This window comes from Chrysochloris asiatica, unplaced genomic scaffold (genome assembly GCF_000296735.1).
Source record: "Chrysochloris asiatica unplaced genomic scaffold, ChrAsi1.0 scaffold00083, whole genome shotgun sequence".
Taxonomy (NCBI): domain Eukaryota; kingdom Metazoa; phylum Chordata; class Mammalia; order Afrosoricida; family Chrysochloridae; genus Chrysochloris; species Chrysochloris asiatica.
The window spans coordinates 12,300,061-12,319,351 of NW_006408601.1; the positions used below are offsets into that span (position 1 = coordinate 12,300,061).

Consider the following 19,291-nt stretch of genomic DNA (forward strand, 5'->3'; position numbering starts at 1 on the left):
CTGGTAGTCTCTGTTGTCAGCCAAGATCTATCTGATGTCAACAACAGTATCTTTAGTTCTACATCCTCTTTTGAATTTGGCTTGAACCTCTGAAAGTTCTCTGTTGGTGTACTGTTGCAGTCATTTTTAAATTATCTTTAGCAAAATTTTACTTGCATGTAATATTAATGATTTTTATTTTTATTTTATTTATTTATTTTTTGGTGATACCTATATTCTGTTGGGTCACCTATCTTTGGAATGAGCGCACATGTGTATCTCTCCCAATCAATTGGCCAGATAGCTGTCAAATTTCTTGACATAGACGAGTGAACACCTCCAATGCTGCATCAATTTTTGAAAGATTGCCGTTTGGATTTCATCAGTTCTTGAAGCCTTGCCAATGTCTTCAGTGCAGCTTGGACTGCTTCCTTCAGTACCCTCGGTGCTTGGTCACATGCTACCTCTTGAAATGGTTGAATAGCGACCATTTCTTTTTGTATAGTGACTGTGTATATCTTCCAGTTTCTTTTGATGCTTTCTGCATCATTCAATAATTTGTCAGCTTGATCCTTCAATATTGCAAGTCAAGGCTTAAAGTTTTTCTTTAGGTCTTCCGATTTCAGAAATACTGAACATGTTCTTCGCTTTAGGTTTTCTAATTCCAAGCGTACCTTTTAATAATATATTTGACTTTGTCTTCTTAATCTACCCTTTGAACTTTTATTTTCAGCTCTTTGTCTTCCTAACTTACTTCATTTGCTTCAGAATTTCTGTTGTTTTTAAGTGCCATCAAGTCAGTTCTGATTCATAGTGACCCTGTTTCCAAGGAGTGACTGGTGAGTTTGAATCTCAAACTTGTGGTTCAAACTGACCTTGTGGTCAAGTGCTTTAGCCCACAGCACCATACCAGGACTCCAGCATCTGTATTGTTGTTATTGTTTTGTACTGTGGAGTTGTTTCCGACTCATAGTGACCCTGTACAGGGTTTCCGAGGCTGGAAATCTTTACGGGAGCAGAAAGCCTCATCTGTTTCCTGCAGAATAGCTGGTAGTTTGAGCTGCTGACCATGAGATTAGCAGCCCAAGTCATAACCACTACGCTACCAGAGCTCCTATCATTAATGCCTAGCATACTTATATTTATGTGTTCCATTTCATTTTTCACAACTTCCAATTTTCCTAGACTCATACATCGTATATTCCGTGTTCCTATTATTTGTGGATGTTTGCAGCTGTTTCTACTCTCTTAGAGTTGTGTCCCATCAGCAAATGAAGGTCTCAAAGTTTTGCTCCATTCACATCATGTTCACCTCTATTTGAGGAGACAGCTTTTCCCCAGTCATGTTTTCAGTGCCTTTCCAACCTGAGGGGCTCATCTTCTTGCACTATAGATGACCATGTTCCATGACTATTTCTGTTGTGTGTGGCTAAACATTCAAAAATTGCCTGCCATGTTTAGTCTCTCTTAGTGTAGCTCTTCTGCTGAAACCACTCTACCATGGTTGACCTTGCTGTTACTAAAATACTGGTAGCATCGCTTCCAATATAATGGCAACACTCAAACCTTACCAACGGACAGATGAGTGGTGTTAGTGTTTGTTGTTGTTAAATGCCCTGAGTCAGTTCTGATTCATGTTGTTGTTGTTGTCAGGTGCCATCGAGTTGGAACCGACTCATAGCGACCCCATGCACAGCAGAACAAAACAATGTCCGATCCTGGGCCAACCTCACTACCGCTGCCACACTTGATGCCATCAATGATGCCACCTGGCTGATCCATCTCGTTGGACCTTGTAAAGGGCTTCTGATAAGCGTCTGATAGGTTTAACTGCAGGAAAAACATTGTACGGCTGCCTTGTGGTGAGCTGTGCAATGCTTCAACACTAGAACTTCAATGGTTGTGTTCAGACACTGACAAATTAAGATAGGTTGGGGCACAGCATGAGGCCAAGAAGTAATAATTCAGTATATTTATTTCTTGTGGACTTTTAATGTCGGTTTATAGCTACACTCAAAGCTCCAAAATGCCAGGCTGTGAAGTGTGTTATGGGGAGGGGCAGTGTCTTTGGATGGTTTTCTAATGTCATCTGGAAATTGGGAAACTGAGATTCCCTACAGTACAGAAATCTATGTCAATTTATGACTGTGATGATTCTGAAATTGAAAAATGAAAAAAAATCTTACCATGAATTTATGGAAGCTGACATAGTTTTATATGAAAAATCTATTAAGTTTTCCAACAGTTTAATCCAACAATCCAAGTTGTTTCATATAGTATACTTAACCCTGATTAAGAAGACTTCTTTGGTATGAATGGGATGGCAATAGGTCATTTGGTTTTTCAATTTAAAAATATTTCATCTGGCAGGTCACAATTTTGTTTGGCGCAATCTTAGAAAATGAATGTGAAAATCCATTTCACCAGATAACTGAGAAACTAAAAGGATGTCTGGGCATCTCCTTAGGTTGAATTCTTTACCATTTCCCCACATTTTTTCCCCTTTCTTTGTTCCCTCTTCATTCCCTTTCATTCTCTCTTTCTCCTTCTCTTCTTTCCCTTCTCACTCCTTCTCTCCACCCTCCTTTTTTTTTTTTTTTCCTTTTCTTTTAAAAAATTTCTCCCATTTTCTTTCTCTCTTTCTCTCTCGGCTCCTTGAATCTCTTTGTGCTAATACACCTTTAGGCCCAGATGTATATGGGTTGAGTCTAGTAGGCAGATGCATGTTACTTGGCTCAAAATTTTGAAAACAGAAATAAAAAGGAACTAATTGGTAATTTGCACATTTAAAATTTATTCTAAGATTTGCAGATTGACTATAAATAAATTTACCCCACATTTTGTAAGAGGAAATAGTATAGGGTGAAGAGTACCAGCTCTGAAGCTATGGTGCCTGAGTTAATATCCTTGCTCTTCGTACCTCTATTTTATCTTACCTTTTTGTGCCTCTCATTTCTCTTCTTTAAAGTGAAGATTGTGATATGATGTACCTCACAAGGTTGTTGTGAATGTTAAAGTAATTAATACAAATATGAAGCATTTAAAATTGTACCTAACACAGAAGATGAACTGTGTTGGAAGTGTGGTGCCATGGGCTAGGTATTGGGCTGCTAGTCACAAGGTCAGAATTTCTAATCTGCAGGCTGCTACGATGAAGAAAGATGAAGGTGTCTGCTCCTATAAAGATTAGTCTCAGAAATCCTGTATGGGGTCACTTTGAATTGGAATAAACTCAATGCCAATGGGTTTAGTTTTAATGATATTACTTTATCATGGTAATATTTGCTGGAGCACCATTTTGCTTTACCCCCCACAATCTTCCTGTTGTCTTTTCGCCATTGAGGTTCAGTGTTTCCATTTATTATTGGGTTTGCATTGTGTTTTCTCCCTTATAAGAGAGAACCATTTTTGTGTTTTCTCAACTAGGAAAATGAGAGTGGGAGATGGGTCAAAATCACATACTACTATTTGAGTTATATTCCTGGTGTCTATAGGCATTTGGATTTTTTCCCCTTGGTTTAGGAAGAAAAGTGTAATTATAGAAAGCAATGGATATGTTGGCTAAAACACTAATTCCAGACTTAGACGATCTTGCTTCTGTTCCTACCTCAATGATTGTCAGTGTTTATGGGTTTTTATTTCTTGACCTGAAAAAGGAGGAAATTATCCACATCTTGTCTGCCTTCCTGTGTTTTCATAAGTTCACATTAGATATCATATTTTATTATTAAGTACCGTTGAGTCAGTTCTGCCCCATAGCGACCCTGTAGAGGATTTCCAAGGAGCGGCTGGTGAGCTTGAACCATCATCCTGGCGGTTCAAGCTGACATTGCAGTCCAGCGCATGAGCCCACAGTGCCACACCAGGACTCCAGTAGCTCCTCAGTATAAGAAAGCATCCAGTATTATACAGCTGTAACACACACACAGACTCAGGCCTTGTCCCTGTACTTTACCTGTCCATCTGATGCCAGCCCAGGGGACATTTGAAACTCATGAAGTAAAATCTTGATACAGAACAGGGTATCAGTAAATATTAATTTTTCTTCACCTTTCCATGTCTTTAAAAAAATTGCAGCTTCAATAGAGTGAATATAGCGTCTTTATTTTCACCAGAGGTTGTGTCCCAACCTCCCTAAGTTAAGTTTAGGAAATGCTTACATAAAACTCTGAACAGCACATACCATTTTATAAAAAGAATTATTTGCATCTGCATCTGTCTTTGCTACCCAGACCCTGTAAACTAGTTACTGACTGAATACATATTTGCAGGTTACCAGGAATCACACAGACTACCAATTGTAATCTGTTTGTTTGTACATCTTATCATTAGTAACATGCACCAGACACATTTGTAATATGTTGCAGTGTACAAATTGCTGATGTTCTCATTGTCAGATGTTCAATGTATGATTTATTGTTCAAAACACTGCCGGATATAGCAGGCTTTGAAAACTTAAAAAAACAAAAAGGTATTGGCTTACATTAGAATCACCTTAGGTCAGAGTTGTTGGGATGGAATCCTGTTGTAAGTCAGGGATGAGCTGCACTGTGATGTAATGATGAGAATGGCAGCTTCTGGATCCTTCTATGTATAAAGATGTTGGTGATAGGTGGAGAATCATTATGCCATGCCAACTTTCATTTTAAAGTCCATCAGAATACCTTTTAAAAGTGAAAACAAATGACTGCATCATCCTGCAGAGGGATATATCATATATTTTTATCCCCTCAAAAGTCCTCCATAAGAAGAGCTCTGATATTTCAAAGGTGATGGTCTATGAGAATCATCGCAGTTTAAGCCCCATTTGCCTGAGCTGATATATTTTGCATTGAGGTTTATAGATGGTTCTCTAACACTTTTAAATAACAAACCAAGGCCTTTCTGTCACTAGTGTGTGATTTTTGACAGTGCTAAGCAACCTGAACCTGAGGTTCTATTAAGCTGTGGGTTCCAGTTTGGAGCAGAATATCATTGCCTCTTTTGGGGTCCATGGTCACTGGAGCATCAACTGCAGAAGTATTTGGGATTCTGTTTAAAGGAGCCAGGAAAGCAACAACGCACAGCGCAGCATTGGTATTTTAATAAAGAATGTAAGACCAGAACAAGAGTTGTGAACAACTTTGCACACAGCACAGAATTGAGGGAGCTATTTGTCTCAGTTCACAGCTAACATAATCAGAAGTTTGAAGCAGTGTCTAGTGCTAGAATTGACACAGTGAAAACAATGCCAACTCTGCAGTCAGAGTGGCTAGATTCAACTCTGGGCACTTAGGGTTACTGACTTTGTGCTTTGATCAAGTGACTTCATCTCTGAGCTTTGGTTTCCTCATTGTGACATGGGGATACCTATTTCCTAAAATAGTCAAGATAAATCAATTAGATGATTTATGTACAGGAAAATCCTGGTGTGGTGCTTTAGGATAAGCATTGGACTGCTAACCACAAGGTTGGCAGTTCAAACCTATCAGCTTCCTTGGAAATCCTATACAGGATCACTGTGAGTCAGAATCAACTTGATGGTAATTAACAACAGCAACATATGTAGGGAACCTATCATAGGGTCTAGTACGTAGAAATCACACACATTGAGTATTTATTAAGTGCAGGGACTGTTCCTAGTTTTACCTTAATAAGTATGTCCTATGACTGATTAACAAGTAGCTCTGGTAGTGTAGTGAATATGAATCGGGCTGCGAAACTCAGGGTCAGCAGTTCAAAACTACCAGCTGTTCCATGGGAGAAAGATGAGGCTTTCTACTCCCATTAAGATTTACAGCCTCAGAAACTCTATACAGGGTTGATATGAGTTGACACCACTTCCAAGGCACATAACAACAAGAACAATGACTTATTAACAAACTATGATATGCAGATGATACAATCTTGTTTGCTGAAATTGAAGAGGCCTTAAAATACTTATGAATATCAAAGACCACAGCCTTCAATATGTGTTGCATCTCAGTATAAAGAAAACAAAAATCCTCACCACTGGACCAATAAACAACATCCACATAAATGATTAAAATATTGAAATTGTCAAAGACTTCATTTTGCTTGGATCAACCATCAACAGTGATGGAAGCAAAAGTGAGGAAATCAAATGCTATATTGCAATGGGCAGATCTGTTTCACAAGCACCTCATTAAAGTGTTGAAGAGCAAAGTTGTCAGTTTGGGACTAAAGTTCGCCTGGCCCAAGCCATGGTATTTTCGATAACTTCATATGCATGTGAAAGTTGAACAGTGAATAGAGGAAGACCATAGAATTGTTGCATTGAGTTGTGGTTCTGGTGAGGAATTTTGAAAGGACCATGGACTGCCAAAAGAACCAATAGATCTGTATTGGAAGTACAGCCAGAGTGCTCCTTGGACTCCTGGAAGGCTAGACTTTGTCTCTCGTACTTTGGACATATAGTCATGAGGGACCAGTAACTGGAGAAGGACATCATGTTTGGTAAAGTGGAGGTTCAGAGAAGAAAAGGAAGAACCCCCTCCCAATGAGATGGATTGGCAGCAGCAAGGGGCTCAGGTGTAGCAACAATTGAAAGGTTGACTTTGTTCATTTTGTTGTACACAGGGTCGCTATGAGTCATCACCGACTCGATGACAACTAACAACTACGATTACTCTTTCTCATCTTGATGTCTCCTGTGCCTAAGAATGTGCTTCTTTAAACTATTCATCCTTCTAGTAGACACTTGGTTACCTGCAGTTTTTCCAGCGGAGATTGGAAACTGGTTCAGACCTTCAGCTTGGTTGAGCCTGGGCTTGAGGTTTCCCAAGCTCCACTCTAGAGGTTCAAGTCTCCTCTTCCCTCTAGATAATTGGATGAATTTCTCATTGGGAGAGATGATTACTGTAGAAATCTACATTGGTAATAGCACATTTCCCATGTGGGCAAAGGCCAGACTTGCATTTTAGACCTGTGGTTAGAATCCATGTTGCTTTGGGCCCATTCAGTTTCTCTTGCTGTGTCTCAGTTCATTCATCATTGGGGAGGGTTTTTTGTTTTTTTTTTTTTGGTTATTTATTACCTTCTAGGTCTATTGTGTGTGAACAGAAAGCAACATTTGTCCTAGGCTCATTTGAAAGCTCTCAGAATGTTCAGTTTCTCATGATTGTTTTCTTAGGCTCTCCTGGTTCTCTGAAGATGTTAATTCTGTTTTGATTCTCTTTATAATCAGATTTGCTTTTGAAGCACTCTTGAGTCCTATTGAAACTGTCTGCAGAGTTGTGTCTTTGAGAATGGGGAGGCAATTTTTCTTTTTACAAATGTGTAGCTATTCCATCCCTCATCCCCATCCTGAAACCCTGGAAGTTGCCAGTTTCTTCTTTTCTTTCATCATTTTGTTGCAAGGTTCCTAGCTGAATGACTTAACAGGTTTCTTCTTCTCTTCCTCACCATTTCGACAAGTTACTTTTTGTGTCTGTGGGGTGTGTGGGAAAGGGAAAGCAACAAAGATATGGTTGTGACAGTTTAATTTTCTGATGCATTTGTCATCTTTTCTGCTTTGTTTTTCCTGGTACCTACCCAGGAAATTATTATTCAGAAGCTAAAATTACAACTGCTATGAACCGGAACATAAGCCATTCAGAGACACATCTGCAGGGAATGTATAGCTCTGGGTTCCCAGGTGACTCAGAGTATGGGTTAGACAAATCTATGTGAAGAACTCTCATTGGAATTTTTGTAACCATAGCCTTGTTTGGTTTTTGAAAACAATTTTATTCGTTTTCTTAGAATCCTACAAACAAGAAGATAGCTTGGCTGGTTTGAATCGAAATGAGCTTGTTTTAGCCAAGTAATGTCTTCACATCTAGATGAGGCAGAGGTCTCTCAGCAGTTATCTGGTGGCCTGCAGGAAATGAGTCAGGACTTTTCCCTCTGAGAGGAATTGACAATGTCCTGACAGGGAAACATTCATTGTACTCAGCAGCCTTGTTGGCAGCAGTGGCCCATGGCTGAAGATTGAATAGCCTCAGAGGCAAGTCCTGACTAGTTTCTCATCTTAAAGAATGGCTGAGCACCCCAGCAGAGTGAGAAGGAGTTCAGCGTGCTGTATCTCTGTGAGTAAAATACCGTGATTTAGCCTTCAGCTTGCCCGGCACCAATCCATTCTCTTCGCTACAGCCTGAGTGATATTTTTAAAACAGAAATTGGACCTTGATTAAAGTCCAGACTCCTTGACATGGCCGACAAGGCCCGGCAGGATCTGACCTGAAAGTTTATCTTTCCAGTTTCGTTTCAAATAGGCAAAGCTCCTTTCTGTATCCAAGTCTTCTCAAGCATTCCTTTCTGGTGTGTTATTTCTCTACCCTTTATCTCTTTCAGATCTATTTCAAGTCTCAGATGAAATATGACTTCCATAGAGAATTCCTTTCCTGACCCTCTCAGACTAGGTCATATCTCCCTATTAAAAGATTTCCCTTCTTTGGTAGAACTTAACTATAAGTTTCATACATTGACGATGGTCCCTACCAGGCTCTAGGGTCCATGATGGCAATTTATTTATCACTGTACCTCAGAGTCTAGTAGCAGAGTAATTACTGTCCTTTGTTTGTGCGGGACTGACTGGGTCTCTCTCTTACTGACTCTTCAGATCTCAACAGTTTAACTTCTGCATTTTTCCTGTCGTTTTCTCCATCTTCGGTGAATTTCTGTTCATCTTTCAAGTTCAAGAAATACCTTTGTTCTTTGAGATGCTCTATACTAGCCACAATAGGCTCTATAGTCCAAAATAACAATGGTGTGTTATCTACCTTCTGCAACATTTTCATCATGGTTCAGCTGGTGAGCCCTTCCTCACTCAGGGTTCAGGCTGATAGATTTTTCACTTCCATGCTTTCACAGCTTCTAAGGTAGAGAAAAGGCCAATGTAGGGAATTGGATACTGGCTCTTAATCTTCCTATCCAGATTTGATACACTTACTTTAGGTTTCATGTTCAGGTTACATAGCCATGCTTTACTTCAGAGCGGATGGAGAAATACAGTTCTGCTATATGCCCAGATGAAGGAAAACTTGGAAATTTTGATGAATAGGGTTGAATACCTGTGGGGAAGGAAGAGAAACAGGATTGGATACAGGGAGTGCTTTGAATCTGAGAGAGTCCTTCAGAAGTATCCTGAGTTGAAGGCAATGAAGGAGAACCAGGCTTTATTGGACTTGCCTACACAGGAGACAGCTGGCTTCAGTCAAGGGCAATTTCTCTGGAGACTGTCAGCTGAAGGCTGTGAGCAAGTTAGACTTCCAGCAGCCAAGGAAACAAGTTCTTGAGTTGTTAAGGTAGTTAAACTAAAAAATCAAACTTGCTGAGTTGATTCCAACTCATAGTGACTCTATACTGCGTAGTGAATCACAGTGTCCACAATAATGTTCATTCCGTGTCACCTGTCTACTTTCCTCATCCTGTCCTCACTTAACTTCTCACCAGACGAACGAAGTTCCTTGAGGCCCCACTATCATTCTCTTTTCTGATTCCTTTTACTCTATTGTATATTTAACTATATTTGTCGAAAAATGAATCCATGATTACAGCTGGTTTTCCAGTTAACCCTTTCACTTATTCTGAATAGCTGAATGGGACAGGAGAAGAACACAGCCATGTTGATTGCTTTCATTTTGCATCCATAGACTGAAAAACATAAGTGGACCCTCAACCCATCCTGGTACATTCACATGGAAATTCCCTTTCCCTGTTTTCCAGTTGTTGTTAAGTGCCACTGAGTCGGTTCTAACCCATAGCGACCCTGTATAGGGTTTCCGAGGAGCAGTTGGTGAGCTTGAACCACCCACCTTGCAGTTCAAACGGCTTTGCAGTCTGGCGCATTAACCCACAGCGCCACACCAGGACTCCCTCTTTTCCTGAGCAGTATTTAATACCTTTTCCCAACCCTAACCACCAAGTCCATTGCCAACGAGTTGATTTTAACTTGTTGTGACCCTGTGTAGAGTTTCTGAGGCTGTAAATCTTTTCAGGAGTAGAAGGCCACCTCTTTCTCTATCAGAATAGCTGGTGCATTGGACCAGCAGATCTTGCAGTTAGCAGCCCAACGTGTAATCCACTATGCCACCTGGGCTCCTCTCCATATAAACTCTGTAGTTAACTTAATGTGCGCTAGGACAAGAGAAAGAGAGTGAACATGGTGTCCTTATGCTGTATTCTGCTGCAGTCAAGTATAGAGTCTAAGAGAAAAAGAGCTCCAAAGAACAAACACCAGAAGAGATGTGTTATTTCTGACTCTCCTTCTAATTCCATTATATTTGTAATCAGTTCCCATCAGCCATTTCCCCCATTAGTCTACCAAATCTAGTCTTGTCAACGTCAAGGTCAGCAGCGTACTCCTTATTGCAAATGGTCACTTCTGAATCTTTGTCTTAACTCAGCTTCACAATTCCGAGTAGTTAAATTAATTTTTACTCCTTTCAGAAATACTTTTCTACTCTGGTAGCGTAGTGGTTACGAATCGGGCTGCGAACCACAAGGTCAGCAGTTCGAAACTACCAGCTGTTCCGTGGGAGAAAGATGAGGTTTTCTGCTCCCGTAAAGATTAACAGCCTCAGAAACCCTGTGCAGGGTCGCTATGAGTCAGAACCGACTCCACGGCACATAACAACAACAACAACCCTTTGGTGGGAAGCAAAATGCTTAAATGGTGTTGAAAAACTTCTTGTGTAAGAAGGCTAATGCCCTGACTTCCAGAGAAATCTGAACGATATTTAATGCTTGTGTGTCTCAGATTCCTGAGAGAATTGCTTCACGCTTGAGTCTGATGGGGTCTTCTCGTTGCTGAGTGCCGTCGAGTTGATTCCGACTCATAGTGACACTGTACAGGGTTTCCAAGGAGCAGCTGCTGAGCTTGAACCCACCGACCTTGCAGTTCAAATGACTTTGCAGTCTGACCCATTAGCCCACAATGCCACACTATGTTTTAATTCTTTCTTGTTTTTGTTCATGATCTCAGATCTGTTTTGGAAGCACATAGTAGTAGTATGTGGGCAGAAGACTTTTTTGATTATAATTTCACTAATTTTTGTGTTCTGTTATACCATAGTTATGGGAACCCTTGCTAATTGTGGGCCTTCCTCTAGGCTCCTAATTAGGCCCTGTTGATGTTGTTGTTATGTGCCATGAGTCTATTCTCACCCATAGCGGCCCGGTGTGGGATTTCCAACAAGTGGCTAGTGGGTTTGAACTACCGACCTCTTGGGTAGCAGTCCAGTGTTTACCTTATAGTATTTAATCATGTTTATTATAGACTGACAAACCTTTGGCATAGAAAAGAATCTGATATTTCAGGAGGTTTTACTAGGAAGTAAACCAGCTGAGGTAAGGATGGCCTCTATGTGTCAGCCCCAGACTGTTTGCTGCTTTATGGGCATGTTAAGGCTGATTAGCCTCCAAGACCTAGTAGGACCAAACTTAGCAGGTTTTTAGCCACTTTAGAGACTGCCTGCTCTGCATATCGTTTCAAAACTCTGCCCAACATCTGTGAGCCGTAGAAACCATAAAACCCTGTAGCTAGAAGGACACCCAGCTGTGTCTGTCCTTTGGAGTTCTGTAACCCGGAAACTCTTCCCTTGTTGCAGGAAGATATTGCGCAGGATCACGGTCCTCACCTCCCTGATTCTCTTCCCTGAGATTTTTCAGTTCCACCTCTCCTTTGCCTCTGGAAGACCTCCTGTTATGCATCAACCCCAATAAATACCTTGTTGTGTGTTGTTGCAGTGTTTTGGTTATTTATCTTTTTCCTTAATCATTCCTAAAGTTCTTCAAACTCGCTACACCAGGCTACTACTATTAGTTTTCAAGTAAATGGATAAGTGAGTTCCCCAGTAAATTTGATATTGCCATTTTCATCCTTAGAAACTCTTGGTTTCTCTTAATGGAACTTGGATATGGCAAGGTGCTTTAATGAAGTGACTGAGAGATTTGTTTCTAAGTTCAAATCCTGCCTCTAGCATGCACTAACCGGATAACTTTGTGCCAGAGATTGAACTTCTCTAACTTCAATTTCCTTGATTGTTAAATGGGGAGTGGAGGTGTGGGGGGTAGTTATTGTACCTTGTTCTAGAATTGTATAAGGATAAAATTAGATAATGCAGATGAAGATGTAACATAATAAATTCAGAATGTATGCTTACAAACACAGATAAAGAGGATACTGGGACTAGTACTGGTGATATGCAAGTCATAGGCTAGTTATTAGCAGAATCCGAATTAGCAATCATATTTTGTGTCTTGAATTCCCATGCTGTGCTTATCTTCCTCTCCCTAAACATGACACATTAGCAGTGTGAATAAAATGACCTAAAGCCATTTTTGAAGCTGTAACCTCCAGAAAAAGAATCAACACTGTTTGCACTTACTTAAGGCTATAGGTTAATTTAATTGATATCTTGCACTTCTGTGAGAAAGCTGGTGATGCTCTGACCTCTATTCCAAATAAAGTGATATCTTTGGTTGAAACAGCCCATTATTCTATCTCGTGGGGTGGATTCCCAGATCGGCTGATGAAAGACATTGATTTTCATCAGACAGCAGCTGCTGTATTCACGGTACACCATGGGAGAAGCTGAATACACCATCATTTTGTAACAGATGGATTAAAGCATGTCTTAGTAAGACACATAGGCAGAGAGGAGCTGGAGTCTCTTGATCTCGCTGATAAATATTGTGCCGTGTTCTGTGGACACCTAGTAGATATTAATTGGTAGCCACTCAATGAACACAGAACTCCTTGATTTGGGGCATTTAAATAGAGTGTCTTTCTTGGAGAAGGAAATTACAGTAGTAGATGTAATCTTCATATTTCTGGAATGTTAATCTTTTGTATCCTACCATGCATTTATCTAAAAATAATTTAAGCTCAGGATGATTTCTAATGCACCAGCTAAAGTTGTAGTAATGCTTTTGTGCTTGATGCATTTTTGCTTTTGTTCCCAGATCACTCCCATACACATATCCCTTGTCTAATTATATTGCCAAATGATTGCACACTAGTTGCACACTCATTTGACTGACTATGATATTGCTTCTTTTTTTTTTAATCCTACAGATATTGATGAATGTGCAGCCAAGATGCATTACTGTCATGCCAATACAGTGTGTGTCAACCTGCCTGGGTTATATCGCTGTGACTGTGTCCCGGGATACATTCGTGTGGATGACTTCTCTTGTACAGGTGAGTGTGGAGAAGCAGTGTTGTTTTTCTATCGATCATTTCTGTGCAGCATACCTGAGATGTTTACATTTAGCTTTTAATACATACACAAGGTGCTGTTTTTACTTACATAATTTTTCTCTTGCATTATTTCACCTTTGCCTTTTGAGAACAAAGTAATAATAAAGTTTATCTTCATAATTTTCTCCCACTCTGACTCTTTGTGTGTGTACCTGCATGCATGGGTATGTGTTTTAAAATTGAATTCCCAGTTGCCTTTAGTAACACTGAGAAACTTAGAATATTAGTTCCCAAAATAGAAAAGTGTATCCACGTATTCTCCTTCATCATGGTGACATGTTTCTGTGTATAATAAAATGTACTTTCAGCTCATTGGAAAAGACAGGATTTTATTTAAGGGGGCGACAGGAGTACCTGGTGAATAGAGATTGTGCACATAAGAGCCAGTTAAGAATATTTTGGTTGTTATGTGCGTATTGCTAGTTTTTCTTTTTTTTTTGTTCATATCAATGAACTAGTCACAGTAACCCAAACTCCAGGAACTGTGGACAATATCTGTGTGTAAGTGATGCTGGCTTTGTGAGGCATTAGGTTTGGGGCCCTAATATACTTTCAGTCAAATGCAAGTACTTCAAGACATTTACAATACCTTGGCTAATGGTGGTAGAAATTTCCATGTCTTTCTTCTCTTGGATAAAATGTGTTTAAAAGCCCAATCTGACTCCATACACAGAGTACACAGGGATGGGCAACTTGGACATTGGCTACGCAAAGTGCGGAAAGGGGCGCGTTGCTACAAAGACAAGAAATGACTGGCTTACACGCTTTCAAGAGGGAATCTGGATCCAGAGAGCGTGGAGGAAGGTAGACTCTCCACTGAGTAGTATCCAATCTGCCTGGGCAGGGCTGATGAAATGTAATGCAGATAGGTTTCTTGTGATAAAATAGTGAATACTTGTTATCAGGACTGATTGTGAGGGTTGGAAATGTAAAGATATATGTTTTGTAGCAAGGAAAGGAGTGATTAACTTTGCAGTCTAAGAGTGGAGGTTCCTGAGACCATGAAGGGATAAGAGCAGAGAGCGGGACCCTATCCAGAGAAGCAGTGATGCCTGAGATGGAGGCAGAGACAATGACGTGGAGAGATGGAACAGTTGGGGACTTTAGACACAGAGAGAGAGAGAGGGGTTGTGTGATGATGACCGAGCAGCAGGCTTGTAGTGTATACTCTTTGGTTGGTTGATGATGCATGGAGGGGATTGTAACCATGGCAATGAAATGATAATATGATAGGATGAAAGTAAAACTAATGTTCTCCCATGTAAATTATCACATAGTTTAACAATAAAACATTTAAAAAAATCTGAAAATTGGAAGAAAAAAAAAAGGTGTTGCCACTCTTTTCTTAATACAGTTAATTCTTAAGGCCCTTTTCAGAAGTGAAAGAACTTGCAGAGTTTAAGGAAACATGTTGTAGTTAGCGTCAAGTAAATTCTAACTCCTGCTGTCCCTATGTTTGCAGACTATAACTACTGTGTAGGGTTTTCATGGCTGTGCTATTTCAGTAGCAGGTCACCCTATGACTATCTTGCCAGGTACCTCTTAGTAGGTTCAAGCTGTCAATCTTTCTGTTAGTAGTACATTGCTTACTTGTTTGCACCATCCAGGATCTCTTTAGGAAGCACGTTAGCAAGCCTATATTAATGCTGATGTTCCTTTGTATATATTACTAATTGAGTCTTCTTCAGCTATGTTCTGGAGTCCATCAAGGGAGAATTAGTATATATTACTAATTGATTCTTCTTCAGCTATGTTCTGGAAGTCCCTGATTCATGCAGGTTTCTGAGAGCCATAGAAAGTCAATATTATTAACATGGTTTTTCATAGTATAATCAAAATCCTTAGGGAAACAAGCTGGTCCTCAGAAGCCCTATACAGGCCCAACTCTGTGGTAGTTAACAACCACAACAAAGGGAAGCAAGATGTTGCAAAGTGCCACCAAGAAGGTTCCAACTCATAACGACCCAATGTAGGGTTTCTAAGGAGTAGCTGATGGATTTGAACCGCTGACCTTGAAATTCGCTTATTTTACAGCACTATGCATTACAGAAGCCTGCCATAGCCACTGCTGTTGAGTTGAATCTGACTGACAGCGCTGCTGTGGGATGGAGGAGAGCAGCTCATAGGGTTTCCAAGTCTCTAAATCTTTATAGAGACAGATTGTCACATCTTTCTCCTATAGAGCCTAGAACTGACCTCCTGGTTAGCAGAGAAGCACTTAACTATTGTGTTACCAGGGCTCAGTTGGTTCCGACTCAAAGCAACCCTGTGTAGGGTTTCCAGGGAGCAGCTGATGGGTTTGAGGTGCCAGCCTTGTGGTTCTGCCACATCAGGAATTCCATTCATAGTGTAGTGGTGGTGGTAGTTGTATGCTGTGGAGTCGATTTTGACTCACAGTGACCCTGTATAGCATGTCCTAGGCTGTAAATCTTTACAGGAGCAGAAAGCCTCATCTTTCTCCCACAGAATGACTGGTAGTTTCAAACTGCTGACCTTGAGGTTAGCAGCCTGACTCATAACCACAAGGTCACCAGAGTTTCTTAATCATAGTCTATTGAGACCTAAATAGTTTAAGGGGGCAAAACACTTTTGGACCTGTTAAAAAATAAAGCCATCTAACAAAGCTGTGAAGTTTTACATGGCTATTACCATGTGCTTCCTAGTGTATCCTGGTCTTGACTTCATACAACCCTAAGATTAGAAAGAGCCAGTTAATATCTTCTAGAATACAATGGCCCTACACCTTGTACTACGATAAGCCTTAATTAAGGTCCTACTGAAGGAGCTCTGGTAGCATAGCGGTTAGGAATTGGGCTGCTAACTTCAGAGTCAACAGTTCGAAACTACCAGCTGTTCTGCAGGAGAAACATGAGGCTTTCTGGTCCCATAAAGATTTACAGCCTTGGAAACCCTGTACAGGGTTGCTATGAGTCGGAACCGACTCCACAACAACAACAACAACAACAACAACAAGGTCCTACTGTGTGAAAGACATAGTTGAAGTGAGGTCAGAATGTTCACCTCTGCTTACATTTCCTCACTGAGGAAGGGAGGCCAGAGTTAGCGCTTGTTGAATACTTGTTACGGCTAGATGCTCTGTCAGGTGGTTTATACGTGGAACATGTGTTCTCTTTAGAACTAACTCCAAAATTTCCTTTTAGGAAGGAACCTGTCTTATCTGAATTATCCCAAGCATGCCTTCCCTGCCATCCTTTTGAAAAAATAGAAACCGGAACCAGTTGTCATGTAGTATATTTTGATTCATGATGATCAGAGTGGAACTGTCCTTGAGGTTTTTATTTGTTAACTGTTTTCGGAACTAGATTGTCAGGCCTTTCTCCTGAAGTGTGTCTGGTAGGATTTAAATCTCCATCCTTTCAGTTAGCAGCTGAGCATGTTAACCACTGGCACCGCCCGCCCCCCTTAAAAAAAATGTATGTGTGTATATATGTATATATATGTGTGTGTATATATATATATGTGTGTGTGTGTATACACACACATATACATATATGGAGTCCTGATGTGGTGTCGTGGACTAATGCGTTCAGACTGCAAAGTAGTTTGAACTACAGGTCGGTGCTTCAAGCTCACCAGCTGCTCCTTGGAAACCCTTTACAGGGTCACTGTGGGTTGGAATTGACTCAACAGCACTTAACAACAACAACAAAAATATATATATGTATGTATGTATGTATATACACAAGGAGCTCTGGTAGCGTAGTGGTTACGAATCGGGCTGTGAACCTTAAGGTCAGCGGTTCGAAACTACCAACTGCTCTGCGGGAGAAAGATGAGGCTTTCTACTCCCGTAAGGATTTACACCCTCGGAAACCCTGTACAGGGTTGCTATGGGTTGGAACCGACTCGACGGCACTTAACAACAACAACAACATGTATACACACACACACACACACACATCTTTTGTTTCATGTTTCATTCTGTGTGGGTGTATACACATGCATGATGTATTTATTTTTTCCTGAAGGGAAACAGAAATATTAGAAAGATTAAAAGAAGAACAGTGAGACGAGAGAGGAACCAGAAGAGCAGGCATTGTAGAGGGCAGAGAGGATCAGTGAAATCACCAGTGAGATTCCCTGTTGCTTTGCTGTTCCCTAGCACTGAAAATGGCTCAGCATGACCCTCACAGCTTAATTAAAGTCTACTCTACACTGAATTCTGAATGATGTCTGCTCTCCCAAGCCAGTCTCTGCCTGCTCCCTCTCACCATACAGCACAAATCAGTGTGGTGGGCAACACAAATGGTTCATGTCAGTATAGACCCTGGGACTTTACAGGTACAGATGGCCATTGAAAATGAGTCATTCTGAGCCCCAGCACCCTCCCTATAAATACATACATCATCATCACCACTGCCTCCTGGAATTTGCAAAAATCTTGATGAAGGCTTTTTTTTTTTTTAATATTTTATTGTGAATTATGTGATAGTTTACATGGAAGAACATTAGTTTTACATTCATCCTATCGTATATCATTTCAGTGCCATGGTTACAATCTCCTCCATGCATCATCAACCAACCAAAGGGTATACCCTGCAAGCCTGCCCCCTAGTCCTCAGCACACAGCCCCTCTCCCTCCCTCTCTATGACTGGAGCCCCCAGCTGCTCAATCTCTCCACATCATGGTCTCTGCCTCCATCTCTGGCATCACTGCTTCTCTGGGTAGGGTCCTGCTCTCTGCTCTTCTCCCTTGATGTTCCCAGGGTCCCTCGCACCTAGTCTGAAAAGTTATGCGTTCCCCTCCTGGCTATAAACGCATATCTTTACATTTCCAACCCTCACAGTCAGTCCTGATAACAATTATTCACTATTGTATCACAAGAGACCTATCCGCATTTCCTTTCTTGATGAAGGCTTTTGACTTCTATAGGTCATATAATTTGCAGTAAGGTCTTTTTCTTAAAACACACATACACACACACACACACACACACACACACACACACAAAAAAAAAAAAACCAACAACAACAAAAAACTTTTCTTATTTTTACAGTCTACCCCATTTCTCTACTGTTCTTCTCATTTTGCAAAGTCAGTAATGATCTCCATTTTGTTCAATCTAAGGTTCATATCACATGACCTCTTAGTAGCATTTAATAGGGCTGTCCATACCTTCCTCTTTGAAACATTTTCTTCATTTTTGTGACAATCCCGTTCTCTTATGGAGTCTTGGTATGACACTGTGGATTAATGTGCTGGACTGCAAAGTTGATTTGAATCACAGAGTTGGCAGTTCAAGCATACCAGCCGCTCCTCGGAAACCTTATACAAAGTTGTTGTGGGTCAGAAGCAACTTGAAGGTATTTAACAACAACTGTCTTCTATATCACTGACCACTCTTGCCTGGTGTTTCTAGCTATTCTTTCTCTGTTGCTACTTGAAGGTTGGTCTGCCCTAGACCCTGTTCTGTTTAACTGTATGTTTTTATTAGATATCTTTGTTGAACCGTATCTCTGTGCCAGTGACTCCTCAATTTATGTCTCAGCCTGCAATCTTTCTCCTGAACTTTCCTATCATATATTCAACTTGACATCTACTCGTAGAAGTTTAATAGGCATTCCTTACTAAACATGTATGATACAGAACTCTTGATTTCTTTGTCTTATGTAAACCTCTTTTAACTGTTCCCATCTCAGGAACTGAAAGCAAGTCAAAGTTCTAGAGATGATTCTTGATTCCATTCTTTTCCTTGCCTATCTATGCATGTTGAGTCCATTCATAAGCTCTTTTTACTGTACCTGCCACACCCTATTCAAATCTATTCACCCCGTCCATCCTGGTGGACTTCTACAATGGCTGCCATCAAACTGGATTTTCTTCTTCTAGTCTTGCTCCATTATAACCCATTGCACACATGGCAGCCAAGACAGATCTTTGTAAGGCAGAAATCCTACACATTTGCTTAAGTTTCACATGCAGCTTCCCATCAAATCCATACTCCTTATTTTGGCATAAAATCCTATATCATTATTCCCTTTTTATCTTAGGCTGGGTATTTTATAGAGAAACAAAATGAGTGAAATACACATACACTTCACTGG

At 40.5% G+C, this 19,291-nt stretch overlaps 1 protein-coding gene across 2 annotated transcripts in view; it reads left to right on the forward strand.

Annotated features, from left to right (window-relative positions):
- NELL1 (NEL-like 1 (chicken)) overlaps nt 1-19,291 on the forward strand; it is a 1,454,777-nt gene that overhangs the window by 664,015 nt on the left and 771,471 nt on the right. For both annotated transcript variants that reach the window (XM_006865820.1, XM_006865821.1), the window contains exon 13: nt 13,040-13,165. In XM_006865820.1, coding sequence (XP_006865882.1) covers nt 13,040-13,165 — 126 coding nt within the window. The remainder of the gene's footprint in view (nt 1-13,039; nt 13,166-19,291) is intronic.